The sequence below is a fragment of the Phocoena sinus genome, chromosome 1, assembly GCF_008692025.1.
Source record: "Phocoena sinus isolate mPhoSin1 chromosome 1, mPhoSin1.pri, whole genome shotgun sequence".
NCBI classification, from domain to species: domain Eukaryota; kingdom Metazoa; phylum Chordata; class Mammalia; order Artiodactyla; family Phocoenidae; genus Phocoena; species Phocoena sinus.
In genome coordinates this window covers 156,236,162-156,255,189 of record NC_045763.1, presented here as the reverse complement: position 1 = coordinate 156,255,189, position 19,028 = coordinate 156,236,162, and the positions used below count along the sequence as shown (strand labels likewise).

The 19,028-nt window shown below is 36.7% G+C and overlaps 1 protein-coding gene across 4 annotated transcripts in view; it reads right to left on the bottom strand.

Annotated features, from left to right (window-relative positions):
- Positions 1 to 19,028, bottom strand: part of EXO1 (exonuclease 1) — a 52,670-nt gene that overhangs the window by 32,583 nt on the left and 1,059 nt on the right. For 3 of the 4 annotated variants that reach the window (XM_032611867.1, XM_032611850.1, XM_032611859.1), the window contains exons 3-9: positions 18,006 to 18,179; positions 12,795 to 12,914; positions 9,949 to 10,072; positions 8,842 to 8,979; positions 7,681 to 7,893; positions 5,619 to 5,806; positions 4,846 to 4,942 (exon numbers count right to left, since the gene is read on the bottom strand). In XM_032611867.1, coding sequence (XP_032467758.1) covers positions 4,846 to 4,942; positions 5,619 to 5,806; positions 7,681 to 7,893; positions 8,842 to 8,979; positions 9,949 to 10,072; positions 12,795 to 12,914; positions 18,006 to 18,166 — 1,041 coding nt within the window. In that variant the 5' untranslated portion in view covers positions 18,167 to 18,179. Of the gene's footprint in view, positions 1 to 4,845; positions 4,943 to 5,618; positions 5,807 to 7,680; positions 7,894 to 8,841; positions 8,980 to 9,948; positions 10,073 to 12,794; positions 12,915 to 18,005; positions 18,180 to 19,028 lie in introns of those variants that run through there. The other variant, XM_032611875.1, reaches the window with a different exon arrangement.

Here is a 19,028-nt window from a genome sequence, read left to right as displayed (position 1 = left end):
ATACCAAAATCCACGATGCTCAAGTCCCTTATATAAAATGGAATAGTAGGGTCAGCCCTCCATATCTGCGGGCATCTGCAGATTCAACCAACCACAGACCCAATTTGATTGAATCCTTGGATGCAGAACCCATGGATATGGAGGGCTGACCAGTATAGTAAATAATACTATGTGACTTCCCTGGTGATCCAGTGGTTAAGACTCCACGCTCCCAATGCAGGGGGCACGGGTTCAATCCCTGGTCAGGGAACCAAGATCCCTCATGCTGCACAGCATGGCAATAATAATAATAATAATAATAATACTGTAACTCTGTATGGTGACAGATGGTAAATAGACTGATCATGATAATTTCTTAATGTATATAAATATTGAATCACTATGTTGTACACCTGAAACTAATATGTCAATAAGTCAATAAGAAAAAAATCATCCCCAAAGCAATAAGAAGAAACAAACACAAATACCATCTACAGAAAATTTAGGAGATATCTGTAACTTCCAAACCACAGTGAAGACAAGAGTATAGAGAGAAGAATTTAAAGAACCTAGCCGAAGGAGGGAGGGGCAAGATAGGGGTAGGGGATTAAGAGATACAAACTACTAGGTTTAAGAAAGCTACAAGTATATATTTTACAATACAGGGAATATAGCCAATATTTTATAACTATAAATAAATTATAACTTTTAAAAATTGTGAATCACTATGTTGTACACCTGAAACTTATATAATATTGTAAATCAACTATACCTCAATAAAGAAAAAAATAAAGAACTTAGCCCAAGAAAGATCAAAGTGTCTGTAAGCATCTGCAGAAAAGAATATCTGTAAAAAACCAGTTCCGGACTTCCCTGGTGGCGCAGTGGTTAAGAATCTGCCTGCCAATGCAGGGGAGATGGGTTTGAGCCCTGGTCTGGGAAGATCCCACATGCTGCAGAGCAACTAAGCCCATGCACCACAACTACTGTGCCTGCACTCTAGAGCCCGCGAGCCACAACTACTGAGCCCACATGCCACAACTACTGAAGCCTACATGCCTAGAGCCCGTGCTCCACAAGAGAAGCCACTGCAATGAGAAGGCCGCACACTGCAACAAAGAGTAGCCCCGCTCACTGCAACTAGAGAAAGCCCATGCACAGCAATGAAGACACAATGCAGCCAAAAAAAAAAAAAACAACCCACAAATTCCACATACAGAAACCTGAAGATTCAGAAATTTAAGGGATCAGGTACCATGGAGGCCCCAAGTAGGGGGAGGGCTTAAAAAAAAATGTTTATTTGACTCCTGGGCGCTCATGTTCAATCTGTCCATACAGTCAATTCACACCCATCTGCTTCAGAGCGACTGGACCTTTGAAACCCAGAAACAATAACATAAAAACAGTAGGTACTTCAGAAGATGAAAACATCCATTTGTCTAAAGACAGAGATCAAATTAAAGGCTAAATAATGAATAGTGGGGAACAGCCCTACCCCTTCCTGGTCCACCCCAGCTCATTTCCCTCTCTTACTCTCAAAATGCAAACAGCCACATTTACATAGTTAAGTAGAAATTGGAGGATCCCTTTTTGGAAAAAAGAACTGTACAGAGAAAACATGCTGATCACATCACATCACAAAACAAAGGCAGCTTGTTTCCAACCAGTTCACCAAAGAGTAAAACCCAAGACTATAAGCCCCACTCATTCACACAAAGCTTCTTAAGCTTCTCAGTGCCTCTCCCAAACAGGAACAAATTGACAAGAAGCTCTAGGTGTTTGAAAAAAAAGTCTCCACCATGAAAGAGAAAAGTCAAAACACATAGGAAAAAAAAAAAAATCCAAAGCAAACAGAGATAATGCAGAGAGCAGAAGAAAATGTACAAGAGATTATAATTAATATTCTGAGAGGGGTGGGGGGAAAGAGGAGATTACATCCATGAAATAAAACAAAATCTTTAAAAAAATCACAATTAAAGAAAGGGTTCTTAGATATGAAAATGATAGTAAAAAGTAAAAATTCAACAGAATTTTCTGCAATGATAGAAAAGTTCTGTGCTGTCCAACATGGTAGCCACTAAGGACTTTAAAAGTGGCCAATGCAACTGAAGAACTAAAATTTAATTTAATGTTAATTTAAATAGCCACATGTGGCCAGTGGCTACATACTGGATAGTGCAAAGTTGAAAGACAAAATAAAAAAAAAGTTTTTCCCAGAAACAGCAAAAGACAAAGACATGAGTAAGATAGAAAAGTTCCAGAATTTGAAGACCAGAAAAATCCAATATCTAAGTAATAGAAGTTCCAGATACAGAACAAGAGAAAACAGAAAAAAAAGGAACTAGCAAACTGAGTGTAAGGTTTATATAATTTGAGTTGATGAACATAAAATTCTTTTTTAGTATCATCATGAATTTGTGCTCTCTTAATAAGCTTAATTTCAGCTGACAGTAACGATTCTTTTCAATGCTCAACTGGTCACCAGTTTGTCAGTGGCCATTTTCTCTAGGTTCACCTCTTTTTCTTTCTCAAGGTGCTCTGTTTCCTTTACGTGGTAAACACTAAGACATTCTTGGTACAGCCAGAATGAACTACTTAGAGTACCTTTAACATGTTATCCTCTTTCACACATGCTGTTTTCTTCAGCGTGGAACCAATCACCCATCTTGAAAACCCCCACTCATCTTTGTAAAGCCAGGACACACACCAGTTCCTCTATAAGGAGACAGTAGAGGGCTTGGCTTGGAATCAGAGCTCCCCTATTGATTAAATTTGTGAGCTGGCAAGTCCCCTAACCTCCCTCTAATTGTTTCCTCATCTGCAAAATGGAAATAATGGTACTGACCTCAGAGGCTTGTTAAGGAGTAAATGAATTACTATGTCTAAGTTGCTTAGAATGGCACTTAGAACACAGCAAATGCTCAAGAAATGTTTATGATTATTAAAAAGTATTTTCTCCTAGGGACTTCCCTGGTGATCCAGTGATTAAGAATCCGCCTTCCAATGCAGGGGATGCAGGTTTGATCCCTGGTCAAGGAACTAAGATCCCACATGCCACGGGGCAACTAAGCCCTCATGCCGCAACTATTGAGCCTGCATACCACAAGCAAAGTGAAGCCCACGCACCACAACAAAAGATCCCGCATGCCACAACAAAGATCCCAGGTGCTGCAACTAAGACCCAACACAGCCAAAAAAAAAAGTATTCTCTCCTTAGGTGGAGTTAAGTGCATGCCCTTTGTTTCCAGGGAGCCTCGAATACATCTATTATAGCACTTACCATATTTCTATATATATAACCATGTGTCTCTCCCTTAGACAATGAGTACCTCACAAGCAAGGATTATGCTCTGTTTTTCTTTATATTCCAGAACACTAGCTAACCTAACTATGCTTGTTATAGTACTTAACAAATGCTTAGTAAAGAACTGAATGGTGAGTAAGGGTAAAGATCTGGATAACTATGAGAAAGGAGAAACTGTTAACCAGAAAGACAAAAAAGAAGCAAAAGGACTTAGCAATGAAAAAGAAGCCAGGGGTGGGGGAGGAGCAAAATAGGTGAAGAAGATTAAGAGGTACAAACTACTAGATATAAAATAAATAAGTTACAAGGATGTAATGTACAGCACAGTGAATACAGTCAATATTTTATAATAACATTGTATGGAATATAATCTACAAAAATATCAAATTACTATGTTGTACACCTGAAACTAATACAGTTGACCCTTGAACAATACAGTTAATCTGAGTATAATTTATAGTCAGCCCTCCATATCCGCAGTTCTCCTGCATCTGCGGATTCAGCCAACCAACGACCGTGTAGTACTGTAGTATTTGCTATTAAAAAATACCCTTTTGTAAGTGGATGTGTGCAGTTCAAAGCCACATTGTTCAGGGGTCAACTGTATAATATTGTAAGTCAACAATACTTCACTTAAAAATAATTAAATTCCAAGTCTTCTAGTCTGAATGAAAGAGATCATGTACCTGACATTCATTCATTCAACAAAAAACATGGTAAATATAATATGGCAGTGAATATCACAAAACCCTGCCCTTATGAAGATTACACTCTACCAGGAAGAATCAGAAAATAAATAATAGATACATAATTTATGGAGTAACAAGTGCTGAAAAGAAAAAATGTTATGAAGGAAAGCTGATAAGAAATAAAGAGTTTGCTTTTGACTGTGGATAGATTATAGGAAAGCATTTATGTAGATTCAGGAGACTTTTAGAATTATGTGATTGGTATACAGACTAGAGATTGGGTTAAAGATGTGCAAGTTCTCTGCATAAATGAGATAATTAGAGTCATAAGAACTTACTTAAGGAATAAATCTGAACATAAATGAGAACAGAGTCTGAATGGAAATATGAACAGAAAAGAGAGAATGGTGGGAGAGTGTATCATAAGAGATACATACATACAATTGGGAAAAAGTAGAAGAAAACAGGAAAGGGCTCAGAGACACATAGCAGGGGTGATCAGTAAGTATTTGCTAAATTGTGAATGAGTGAAAAATCAGTTTTTACTCCCCAAGGGAGGTATTTCTAGGTTTGGTCTTGCCAGAGGCTGAATGGGGTGAGAGGAAAAAAGGTCATCAAACATTTGGTATATTCAAATGAAATGTTCAAGTATAAAGGTTTGATAATACATTTTGTGGTCACTTTTTAATTTAAGGAAATTAACCAATATACATATTTTCTCTAACATCGAGTTGTTTTCAATCTACACCCTGCATAATGCCTGGATATAGAAATGCTTAAAAGATGTTTACTAAATGAAGATTTGCCTCTAGTCACAGTTCCCGAGACATAATTAAAATGTGCTCTTTTAGAAAGAAGTCTTTAATATGTTACCACGGCAGTGTCTGGATTGTAGTCATCAATCTGTTCGAAAGTATTTATATCTTTATTTCCAAGTGCTATTTGAAGAGCTATAGAATCATCAACATATCTAGGTTGGTAAGATTAAGGAAAAATGCTTTTATTAACAACCAAACAAATGATACTGTAATAAGACAGAAAAGTGTGTTCTATTGTCACAGGTTTATGACTTCAATGGACCCTACTTACTTTCCACATTCAGCTTTACTGAAAACACAGGCATAGTTTACTAGTCACAGCAGGAGTTGGCTATTTTCTGAAGCAAAGTCCCAAGGCATCACTTATTCCCTGTCAAGGGAGACAGAGAGGAAAGTCTTGGCGACTACCTATGTGACTCACGGCTCTACATCACCCTGGATGTATGTGGCCAGTGGCTGTGGGAAGAGCATCCTCAACTGGCATACTCATATGTTCAGAGCATTCTTCCTGGTTAATTGAGCTTGCTTGCCATGAGGGGTTCTCTTAAGTGCCACCTTTGGAGTATGTACCTTAAGTGACTGACTGTACATGTTTCTGTCAAGTCAATCTAAGTAGTGAGCAAGTTATAATGGATGAGCCTCAGGTTTTTAAACAAAAAGTTACTCTAAATTTTTGCTAGCACTGTAATTAAATTTAACAAAGATTTCACTATAAAAAAAGAAAGCAAAAAACAATTTGCAAACTTTTTACTGAATGTCTCACTAAAATATCACCACAAAAATACGGAAGAAGTGCAAAGTTCTACCCTTCTGTTTCAGAAAGGATACCGCCCAGCATAGCTTAGTGTTTCAGGATCAATGTCGTCTTCATAGGCATTCAAAGGGATGAGTTTCCTTTTGATGGGATCAAAAACTAGCTGATAGAGGAAGGTATTATTGGCCCGAATAAAGCCTTTGATGTAATCTTCTGGTACTGTTATATTCATCTTGAGATAATGTCCAATTTTCTTGATAACCTAATAATGAATGTAAAAATATTTATGAGTTATCTGCAGATAAAGAAGAGGGAATGCATTATTCCCAACACCCATCACTTTACATTAGAGAAGGATGAGGAGGGATAGAAAAATCAATTGCTTGTATCTACATTAAAAACCTCTACCAGTAAACACAACCATGTCATGACTTAAAATTCTAAGTCTCTATAACCGTATTTTCTTTGGTTTTTCTATTATTAATCCAAAGAATGAAAAATTCAGTTACACATCAAATTTACATTCCTAGGTATAACTTTAAGATACATTCTTCACCATCAAAGTCCATTTCATCTAGAAAGCAAAAAACAAACAACACACAAAACCTAAGAATTAAAAAAAACCCAAATATTCATAGATCATATTTTAAAAATGAAGTCAACATTCTAATTCCTGTTAGAGTCATGGATGATTAAAGCTGGAAGGGGTTTTAAATCTTTTATATCAAACTCAGAGACAAAGAAGAGAAGACGCAGAGAACTGAAGTCATCCTGTAGTCACAGGCTAATTAGTGCATGTTGCTCTATTCCGAAATCTGCCACCATCTCCCAACCTTGAGCTCTGTCTATTCTAGTATACCACCCTTAGTCCTGAGGACTCACATCTTGTACCCTTGGAGACAAAAAATGGAAATTCTGCTCTGCAAACTCTAAGGGCTTGAGAGAACTACTCAAGGGGGGGTGGGGTAGGAATAAGCTTCTTTAATGTATGTTTAATTTTTTAAGGTAAAGACATCAGAGAAATTATAGAGCAGCAATGTATGGGGTCTCAGAGTTTTCTAGAAAATACATGATACCACATCAAATTATATGAGGAAGTAATACAAGAATCCAGTTGTACTCTATTAAGCCACATTAAAGAGATTTACATAAATGTGCAATTCCTCTCATAACTTTCACTTGTTTTAGAAGATAACTTACTTTTCATAAAAATATGATACGTATGTTAAAATGCAATTAATTAATTATTGCTAATTTTAAGTGAATTAATAAACATTTTGATTTCTCTGTTTCAATTTCTTTTTTTTTTTGGCTGCATTGGGTCTTCATTGCTGTGTGCAGGCTTTTCTCTCTAGTCGCAGCGAGCGGGGGCTACTCTTCATTGCAGTGCACAGGCTTCTCATTGTGGTGGTTTCTCTTGTTGCAGAGCATGGGATCTAGGCACGCGGGCTTCCATAGTTGTGGCACGTGGGCCCAGCAGTTGCAGCACGCAGGTCCTGGAGCAGGTGGGCTTCAATAGTTGCAGCACGCAGGCTCTAGGGTACGCAGGCTTCAGTAGTTGTGGCGCATGGGCTCAGTAGTTGTGGTGCATGGGCTTGGTTGCTCTGCAGCATGTGGGATCTTCCTGGACCAGGGATTGAACCTGTGTCCTCTGCATTGTCAGGCAGATTCTTAACCACTGTGCCACCAGGGAAGTTCCTTCTGTTTCAATTTCTGACTCAGTAAATATCAATAGCTATAACCCATATAACTAAAAATAATTGCCACAAAGAGATTTTAAGAGTGTAAAGGGATCCTGAGACCAAAAAGTTTGAGAACCACTACTACAGAGTAACAGGACAGAAATCAAAAGACTACATTTTAACATTAATTTTACCCTAGAATATCTTATCCTTAAGTTTCTTTATATTAGTCTTCATTTAAAAAAATTACTACTTGTTTTTTGTCAGTTGCTGAAAACATGGTTCATCCGTTGCCAAAACCAAAGTTCTAGTGTTTTAGTCATTTTCTCCTTTCAATGACACCATATTGGATATGGATATAATAGAATATTTAAGATCCATATTCTGAGCAGTTCATCTATTATTTAAGAACTGCTTCAGAAACTGAATATGACACTTGGTAAATCACTCTTACCTTTAAAATATCTGGATTATTGGCTAGTCTTAGTACTTTGCAGGCCTTGGCTAATCCAATCCCACGCAGTGATGAGAGATAGTCACAGCCTGAAAGAATGCACATATAACGGAACTTCTCTTCTGTGAACACATCCCCAAGCTGTTTGCACATTCCTAGCCGAGCCTGATCAACTTCTAGTCCATTTCCAAACTGGTCCATTTTTAAAATAACCTTCAAGAGGAATGGAAACTGTTAACACCTGAAAGAGCCATTTTTATTTTTCATCATCTAAGACATTGCAGTATTTCTAAGAAGTCTTTCTTGTTCTTTATCATAACTGAGAAGAGAGACAGGTAGGCCAGTTAATTACTGTGATATTTGCAAATAAGTTAAATTGAAGCATAGGCTATGGCTAGACAAGGTCATACGCCAGAACTCAATTGTCTTGACTCTGGTATAAAGAAGGCCCTTTTTGACATGATAACCTATTACAGGGTTATCATATCAAATACCAATTCATACAAAAAGCATTTTCTCCTTACCTTCCGCTTTTACATATTAAAGTAACCCTTTTGCTTAGTCTTAAAGTAATACATGTCCATTGTAGAAAATTTGGAAAACACAGAAACTCAGGGAGAAGAAAACAGAAGTTGCCTCAAATGCCTCATCTATCACTGTTACCCAGCATTAACCTTTTCACAGATCCTTCTTCATCTATGAAATAAATAGATAATATAAATAACACAGATATTAACAAAAATGAAATCACCTTATAGTTTTGTATCTTAATATATCATAATAAAATTTTCCATTAAATAATTTTATACATAATTCTAAATAACTGCATAACATCTCATTAGTAGATAAGTTAGCTTATTTACCTAACCTAATTGAAAAATATAAAGCATATGTTATCATTATTAAAATATAAGGCCACATTCCACTAAAGAATTTGGAGAAAACAAAACCCTCTAACTGTAAGGGCTTACTCTGAAAAATCGTCCAGATTACACAAATGTCAAGCAGCAAAACCTTTCTTTTCATTTTAATAAAACAATTATTAACAACTGTAAGTAAATATTAGTTGCAGGTATTAAATAGGATAAAAAACTTCAGCTCCTGATTTACACTATTTCCATCCACACAGAAAAATAGTATGGAGTAGTTGTAGTTAGGTACCTTTTTACAGCCAAAAGCGAGGAGATCAGAGTCTTCTGTAATTACAGCTTGTACAATACCAGCCTTGTTAAGATAGGCCAACTGTGCATCTGCTTCATATGGAGCCACAAGACAATCTACTCCCTGAGACCGAGCAGCCTATGGGAAAGGATTGGTCAATCTAAAGAACAGCATCTGCAAAGCACTGAACAACTTCCTATATCAAACCCATTTTATTACCAGCCTCAACATGTATTGAATACTTGCTAACATTATTTTTGAAAATCATTTCCTTTGAAGTAAGTTTTTCTACTTTTAGTCCTATATATATTGAACTAATCATACAGCCACTAAGAAATCTTTTTTTAAAAATCAATATATAAATTAGGAAAAAAGAAATATTGCTGTACATTTGGGGGCAAATACAAGCTATAAAGCTTAATTATTTCAAATTATAGAAAGCTACCATCTTAAGAACGATTATGCTCTAAAAAGAACACAAGTCATGCGTTTCCCCAGGTTCTCTTATCACAGGACACGAGTCTGACACTGTACTGAACAGAATTTAATCACTATCTTCCTATTTGTTTACCAAGCAGTTTGAACACAGACCTGAAAAGGGGGAAGTGTGGGCTGTGATTTTGGGCATGCTGACACTAAGATTTATGGTAATAGGTAATAAGGAAATAAGCTTCTAAGAAGCAGATCAAGTAGACTAGAAGTCTGTAGAGATCCTGAGTTGGCCAGGCTACTTCAACAGATCTCTGACAGTCATTCATGAGTGAAGGTTACAGTAACTGTCGAAGACTATGAGAGTGGGGTGGGGTTGAACCTCCAGGAATTTATTCCTTGCATCTCTGCGGAGCACATCTATCTATGTAAGTGACACATCTAAAACGGGAGAGCTTCACTTATTCCTTAGGATTTCTCCCTTGGAAACTGTTGGACTCCTCTCTTCTACCTACAGATACTATTCCTTCTTCCTATGACACCCAGCTTTCCTGAAGGTTAGGCCTAGAATAATTTTCCTCCCTTTACTCCCTTAACAAACAACTCAACAAACAACTTATAACTAGCTAAATGAACCCAGTAATTTGTTACTTTGGCTTAATTTCTTATTTAGCTCACCTTAATTACGTTGTGGGCCATAGCGTGTGTGATATTGATAGAACGGGTGAAACATTCTCTGGCTTCTGAGACCTTCCCCTCACGAAGAAGCTGCTTTCCCTTAAGAAGATTGGCTTGTCTTCTTCTGCAAGATAAAAAAAAAAAGGTGAGAGAAGGACTCAAAAAATTACAATAAAACTATAATTCAAGAATTTTTCCTAGAATAAAAAATGTTTGACTCATTTGAAAGTGCACATCCAATCCTTGAGAACATTAACCCAGATCTTTGGGGCTTCTAGACAAAAAGAACAAGGATTTATAGTGCCTGTACACACAAGCTTATCATCAGACTTTCCCATAGCAATGCTTCATGTCAAAAGAAAATGGAGTAATGAAGACACTTAAGAAAATGTAAGTCAAGGCTTTTACACCATTAAAACTAACTTTCCAGTGTAAAGGGTGCAACTTTATCAACATACTAAGAACTTGAAGTATACTGTTTCCTGTGAGTTTCTCTGTGGAATCTATTAATACTAGAGGACAAACTATGGAAAAACCAAAAAAACATGAGAGACATTGATATAAGGACTATTAATAGCCATCAGCTTTATCGTGATTTGTAGACACAAGACTAAATAACTACTGCTCTCTCCCTGTTTAGGGAGAGAGCAGTAGTTATATGCCCTGACAATGTAGTACCACTATGTTTGAAATGGGGGGAGAGAGTGCACATGCAAAGGAAAGAAAAAGAAACTGTAACAGTTTTCAACAATCATATTGGTAGTGGTAGTATTCGTATTTTATTCTGAATCTATTGTTGAGTATAATGTGGGGTAAAGTAAATGAGTTATTATAAGATATTCTAACTTTATTATCCTTGTATACTTGAAAACGAGGATTCTTAGTAGGAAAGAAAGGAGCAACGGACACCATACAGAAAAAGTTAAGTAAAAAAAAACCCTGTAGTCTTGAATTTGAATTGAAGTATCAGTATGAACTCATGAAGTTTACCTTTTAAGTAAACGTGCATATACACATACACACAAATTTCCTAGTTCACTTTTAAACTGAGCTCCAGAGATGAGGAGACTTTGTAGAAAAGGATTTTAAATGCCCCTCCCACCACTACAGTGGCAAAAAGAAAGCTGATCCTACAGAGATAAGTCAGAAAGAGCACTCAGGTCAGAGACAGACAGCTGAAACATTTTTTAGCCTTTCTTGAAGTTAGCAAGAGGAAATAACTCTGTAATTAGAATTAAGAACAGGATGGGGGACACCCAGGTGGGATATGGCATGGACTAGTCTCTTAGCCACACTGGTTTAGGGTTGTCACCAATCCTTTAAGAAGTAACCTGGAACTAACTTTTTATTGAAAGTATTTTTAATAAACTGTGCATTATTCCTACTAGAATGTGGGTGCAGACAGTCCCAGTTAATCCTTTTATAAACTTTATAAAGTTCTGACTTTAAGAATCAGAGCCCACTAAATACAGCTAGATTGAAAAACCTAGACCTGAAGAGCCCTCTCTAATTTGATTCTAGGCCCAGAGATGGCAAAACTAGGCAAGCAGCACTCTCACAAAATGATCACTCAGTGAGGTTTACTTCTATTTGGGGCTAACTCATACTACCTTTAACAACTAAGCCCAGTGCTCTTTCCTGTACAGCACAATGACTCCTGGACCTAAAAACTAACACAGGGTAAAAACAAGAACAGATGAAAAGTGGCAGAATAGATGCTTCAATAAAATATAGAAATTCTTTCTAAGGTCTGTTATAAAAATACTAGATTCTGTTGAGTTAAATATGAATGACAAAATTTCAATTATAACTACTGAAAGAACAGAAATAGAGTACATCACTTTTCAACTAGAAACAAGAGACAACAATAAGGGTGGAAAAAACAATCAACCCAGAAGTTAAGCAAGGTAGGAGCTATAGATTAGTAATTAATGATCAATGTAAAAAGAATAAAACTCTCCAGTTTTAAAAATGACAAAGATTGGGCTTCCCTGGTGGCGCAGTGGTTGAGAGTCTGCCTGTCGATGCAGGGGACAGGGGTTCGTGCCCCAGTCCGGGAGGATCCCGCATGCCGCGGAGCGGCTGGGCCCGTGAGCCATGGCCGCTGAGCCTGCGCGTCCGGAGCCTGTGCTCCGCAACGGGAGAGGCCACAACAGTGAGAGGCCCGCATACCGCAAAAAAAAAAAAAAATGACAAAGATTGACAGAATGGATAAAAAAATTACAGTGATGTGTTCTTTATAGAAGACAAACTTAAAACCAATGACATAGTAAAACTGAAAATAAACAGAAAAAGACATTAGGAACATACAAAAGAAAATTGTTACTGCTATACAAACATCAGACAGGATAGACTTTAGAACAAAAAAGCATAGAGACTAAAAGAGTCACTGCATATTGCTTCAATTTGCCACAAAAATATAACAAATCCTAAACTTGAATGCAACCAATAAAATAGCTTCAAAATAAACAAAGCAAAAAAAATCGGACAGAACTACAAGGTAATTGACAATTCTGCTATCGTAGTGAAATTTTAATGTACTTTTCTCAGTAATTGATGAATTAAGTAGACACACATAAAAAACAAACAAAAAAAACATTAAAAAACCCAATAAGGATATGGAAGATTTGAACATTACAACCAATAAGCTTGATTTACTGGACAGACATAAAACCATCCACTCAATAACTGAAGAACACATACTCCTTTCTAGCACACATGGAACATCTAAGGAAATCTGTTCATGTACTAGAGATTAAAATAAGCCTCAATAAACTAAAATAAAAAGAAATTCGTATTATACAGACCACAATCTCAGATCTTTAAAAGTTAAAGAATTAACTTACTCTCTTCTAGACTTCTCCACTTCCTTTTTAGAAGGTAAAGTACATCCATCAAATACCAGGATAGGCTTGATCCCATGAGATAGTAACATATTTACAAATTTCATACAAAATCCTACATACCTATGAAAATGAAGAAAAATAATTAAATGCTTTGCATATTTAGGTAATACTTTTGCTATTTTTAAAACCAAATGAGACATATTATGAAAAGAGGTTTCTGTTTTTTTTAAGCAAATGTTTTCACAGGAAATGTAAACTCTAATTTAGACTTGGATCCTAATGGGCTATGGGATATTTGCTTTCCTCATGTGTAGATTAAAAGGCTTTGACATCCCTTTCAGTTCTGACATTGTGTGATTCTATATCTAGCCTTTTTACCCCATTTTCTTTTTTTTTTTGCTTTGAGAAATTTCAAATCTATTGAAAAGTTGAAAGAATAGCAGAAAAAATACCTGATTTCTCCAACAACACCATTATCATATCCAAGAAACTTAACAGCCACAAAATACCATCTAATATACAGTCTACATTAAAATTTGTCTGATTGTCCCAGTATTGTTATAACCAGTGGTGACCTGCTAAATGTTTAACAAGTTCTAGAGAAAGTGGTACCTAATATGTAGCATTTGCCAATCCCTGACATGAATATTCTACAGTGGTGGATAAACTACCAATATGGGCTCCCTAAATGCTGAACTGGGAGGAGATGGTGTATAGCCAGCTCATAAAAATTGACTCCAGCACAGCACTGCTACAATTTTTTCCCCTAGTCCAGGATGCAAACAAGAATCAGGTATTGCATTTCAATTTTTATTCTGGCAAGACAGTTAACAATAGCTCCATGTAGATTCATTCCAGGGTCACACGGATGGCTCAACATATGCAAATCATCACTGTGATACACCACATCAACAAAAGACAAAAACCATACGATGATCATCTCAATAGATACAGAAAAAACATTTGACAAGATTCAACATCCATTCATGATAAAAAACCCTTACGAAAGTGGGTATAGAGGGAACATATCTCAACATAATAAAAACTATTTATGACAAACCCACAGCCAATATAATACTCAATGGTGAAAGCTCAAAGCCTTCCTGCTAAAATCTGGAACAAGACAACGATGTCCGCTCTCACCACTTCTCTTCAACATAGTATTAGAAGTCTTTTCCACAGCAATCAGACAATAAAAAAGAAATAAAAGGTATTCAGATTGGTAAGGAAGACATGATACCATACATAGAAAACCGTAAAGTTGTCACATAAAAACTACTAGAACTGATAAATGAATTCAGCAAGGTAGCGGGATACAAGATTAACATACAGAAATCTGTTGCATTTCTTTACACTAACAATGAAATAGCAGAAAGGGAATATAAACAATCCCTTTTAAAATACTTAGGAATAAACCTCACCAAGGAGGTGAAAGACTTATATGCTGGGAACTACAAAACATTAATAAAGGAAATTGAAGAAATGAAAAGATATCCCATGCTCTTGGATTGGAAGAATTAATATTGTTAAAATGGCCATATGACCCAAAGCAATCTACAGATTTAATGCAACACCCATCAAAATACCCAAGACATTTTCATAGAACTAGAACAATAACCCTAAAATTTATATGGAACCATAGAAGACCCAGAATTGCCAAAGCAATCCTGAGAAAAAAGAACAAAGCAGGAGGCATAACCTGCCTAGACTTCAGACAATACTACAAAGCTATAGTAATCAAAACAGCATGGTATTCGCACAAAAACAGACATACAGATTAATGGAACCGAATAGAGATCCCAAAAATAAACCCACACACCTATGGACAATTAATCTTCAACAAAGGAGGCAAGAATATACAATGGGGAGAAGACAGTCTCTTCAGCAAGTGATGCTGGGAAAGTTGGACAGCTGCATGTAAATCAATGAAGCTAGAACACAGCCTCACACCATACACAAAAATAAACTCAAAATGGCTTAAAGACTAATATAAGACAAGACACCATAAAACTCCTGGAAGAGAACATAGACAAAACATTCTCTGACATAAATCATACCAATGCTTTCTTAGGTCAGGCTCCCAAGGCAATAGAAATAAAAGCAAAAATAAATAAATGGGACCTAATCAAACTTACAAGCTTTTGCACAGAAAAGGAAACAATAAACAAAACAAAAAGACAACCTATGGACTGGGAGAAAATATTTGCAAATGATGTGACTGAAAAGGGCTCAATTTCCAAAATATACAAACAGCTCCTACAGTTCAATTACAAAAAAACCCCAAACAACCCAATCAAAAAATGGGCAGAAGACCTACATAGACATTTCTCCAAAGAAGACATACAGATGCCTAATAGGCACATGAAAAGATGCTCATCATCACTAATTATTAGCGAAATGCAAATCAAAACAACAGTGAGACAGTGAGGTACCACCTCACACCACAGAATGGCCATCATTAAAAAGTCTACAAATAATAAATGCTGGGGAAGGTGTGGAGAAAAGGGAATCCTCTTACACTGTTGGTGGGAATATAAATTGGTGCAGCCACTATAGAAAACAGTATGGAGGGAGGTTCCTTAAAAAGCTAAAAATAGAGTTGCCATATGATCCAACAATCCCACTCCTGGGCATATACCCAGACAAAGCTGTAATTTGAAAAGATACATGCACCCCTATTTTCACAGCAGCACTATTTACAACAGCCAAGACATGGAAACAACCTAAATGTCCATTGAAAAATGAACGGATAAAGAAGATGTGGTATACATATAAAAGCAATGAAACGATGCCATTTGCAGCAACATGGATGGACCTAGAGATTATCATACTAAGTGAAGTAAGTCAGAAAGAGAAAGACAAATACCATATGATATCACTTACACATGGAATCTAAAATACAACACGAACGAACACATCTATGAAACAAAAACAGACTCACAAATATAGAACACAGACTTGTTATTGCCAAAGGGGAGGAGGGGTTGGGGAGGCAAGGATTGGGAGTTTGGGATTAGCAGATGCAAACTATTATATATAGGAAGGATAAACAACAAGGTCCTACTGTATAGCACAGGGAACTATACTCAATATACTGGGATAAACCATAAGGAAAAAGAATTTATATATATGTATAACTGAATTACTTTGCTGTACAGTAGAAATTAAACACAACATTGTAAATCAACTAGACATCAATGAAATTTAAAAACAATAGCTACACGTACAACTTCCATCAATTTTAACTCAAAAATATGAAAAGACACAATCTTAAAAGATAATCTTCTAAATCAAATATATTCATCTTAATGGAAAATTCACTACATTGTTCTTTTTTTCCTTTTATTGTAAACCAGTGACAATAGACCTTCATAGTCTACAGAACAATGATTGTGACCTAGTGATTAAGTATCAAGTAAAAATAGAAGAAAGCAAACATAAAATTGTAATAAATTTTAAAGGAAATTTACTTTTTTATTAAAAACTAGACAGAGGGACTCCCCTGGCGGTCCACTGGTTGGGATTCTGTGCTTCCACTGCAGGGAGCATGGGTTAGATCCCTGGTCAGGGAACTATGATCCTGCATACCGTGCAGTGTGGCAAAAAAAAATTACTAGAGAGAATATAAACATCAGACACCTGGTGCCCTCACTTTATATATTTTAGACATCTTTCCAGGTCAGCACATATAGAGCGACATCATTCTTTATTACGGTCATAAAGGTTTATCATAGGCTTATCCAAATTTTCTGACCTTTTCTGGTTAATATCCCCATCCAAAGGTGAAAAAAAAAAAGGAAAGTAAACTATCAAATGTGACTTATTAGTTGCAGTGGGAAAAAAAATTACACAATACTTTGCTGAAAGTCCTGAGACTTTCTAGTTCAGTAAACATTTACTAAACACCTACAACATGGTCAGTCCTGTGGAGTTCATCTCTGACAACAAAGGATACTCCCTGTACTCTGGACAACTCTTCCAGTTAGTCAAAAATCTCAGAATCCTTAAAAATTACCAAAAAACTAGAGATAAAGTTTCCCCCCAGTGAAGACAATTCAAAGAAACACTGAAGGTAGCACTGAAAAACTTGCAGGCTTCAACTGTAATTGCAACTGCTCAAATTTAGTGGTGGAAAAGAAATCACTTTCAAAAAATGATTATAACATGGGCTTCCCTGGTGGCGCAGTGGTTGAGAGTCCGCCTGCCGATGCAGGGGACACGCGTTCGTGCCCCAGTCCGGGAGGATCCCACATGCCGCGGCGCGGCTGGGCCCGTGAGCCATGGCCGCTGAGCCTGCACATCCGGATCCTGTGCTCCGCAACGGGAGAGGCCACAGCAGTGAGGGGCCCGCGTACCGCAAAAAAAAAAAAAAAAAAATGATTATAGCAGTTGGAGTAGCAGAAGTGCCCAGACTCCTTCAGATCCACACAAACTGTAACAGGTAACTTTTGGTCAAATTAACTCCATAGGCCTGAAAGCCCAAAACATACATTCATCTTTCAATAATGACTTCTCTGTTACTCTCCATCCCCACCCCTTCCCTCCATCTTCTGTAAACAAAAAGGGTTATTACTGTCCATTGTGCTTAAGTAAATCAGACTAAGATCTGTGAGCCTTTCCTCTAGGAGATAAATAATATATTGCAAAAAAGAAAACACATAATAGTATCCAAATTCCTGTGGGAAATCTCTGTCCAAAAACTATGCTTGCTTGTTTTTCTAGTGTTTCTATTTAAAAAATAAAGAGGACATTCGTCCTGCCTCAAATGAGGTCACAGAATTATGACTGGATGTCAACAGGGTCACCAGTTTTGGCCCCAAGTGAAGTAAAAGGGAGTCAGAACACCTTGTCCCTTAGAAGCAACTGCCTTGTTTTGCTAATAGGGCTTAGCAATGTGTTGTCTGTACCCAAGAAAGTAGGAGTCTGAAATCACCATGGATTTTTAGAATATTGTTAAAAAGTTTACCTTAGATAAAGAATAAAGAATACAGTCTTTGTCCATTAGTGTCCTAATACTCTGGCTTAGTAGAAAGAATGAAAACTAGGACTATAACATAGAAGGAAATGTTCCCTGATTTGGCAATATTCTAAAGCACATACTCTCACGTCTTGATAAACCTGGCATTGAATAAAAATGATCCCTTTCTGAAAAAAAGGCATTATAAGTCTCATTCTTAATTGGCAATGAATTAATATAAGGTCCAAACTTACTTATCGGTAGGTTCACCTTTGGCTAGTTTTTCAGCACAAGCTACAGCTCCTTTGTGAAGCCAGCAGTATGTATCCACAGCTACTACCTGCCCTTTATACTTCCTCATGTGGATAGGTTCAGAAGCTTCTTTGATAAATTGCAGTAATCCTTGTATCCCCATAGTGCCAAGTTAACTACATGATATGAAAAGAAAAAGGCAAAATTTAAAGCAAAATATATTTACCCAAAAGTGTTGGAAAAACAAAGGAAAAGAGCTTGGAAACTGATATAGCAGCGATTATCGTTCAGATATTTGAGAATCATGCTCTTTAATATTTTAAGTGGGCTCCTCCCTGTCAAACAATTTCCATAGTCTAAAATATTTACCCCAATCACTAATACTATCTCTAATGCCACTTCATAGTTCCTTAATGTTAAAGTGCCTTCCCACTTGGAATCATAACATTTGCTCCAAGCCCTTAACACAGTATAAAGCAAGCAGAAAGTACTAAAAAAGTATGAGACTGTTTTCTCTCCAAAAAGGCATTGTTAAAATCTATAAAACTATGTATGCTATGATACCACATTGCCTCTACACAGGCATTATAAGAAATAACATGCAAAACAGTTTGTAGAACATTTTAACTGAAAAATAAAATAATCAAACACAATTATAGAACTAAAGCTGTACTTGTCTAGGAATGAAATTAACTGCCATCAGAACGCTTTATCCCAACCAATGAACGTTGTTTATAACAGTGGTGGGTGGCGTCCAGAGGCAACTCCACTGGACTCTCTGAAAGCTATCCCCAAATAATGTGAAACCATGCCTGCTGTGCAAATAGTTTCAAGAAAAATGTTTTAGCTTCCCACCCTCTTCCGTCTAGGTTGCAGCCCCCAAGCCCTTTCTATATGGAAACCTGTAGCTGCCAGTCCTTTTTCAAGCAACTATTGCCCCTTCCCCCAACTCCCCTGATAAAAAAGTAAAAGCAGTAGACACTGAGTAGCTGCTCAGCATTTTGTAAAATAAATCTCTCCCATAA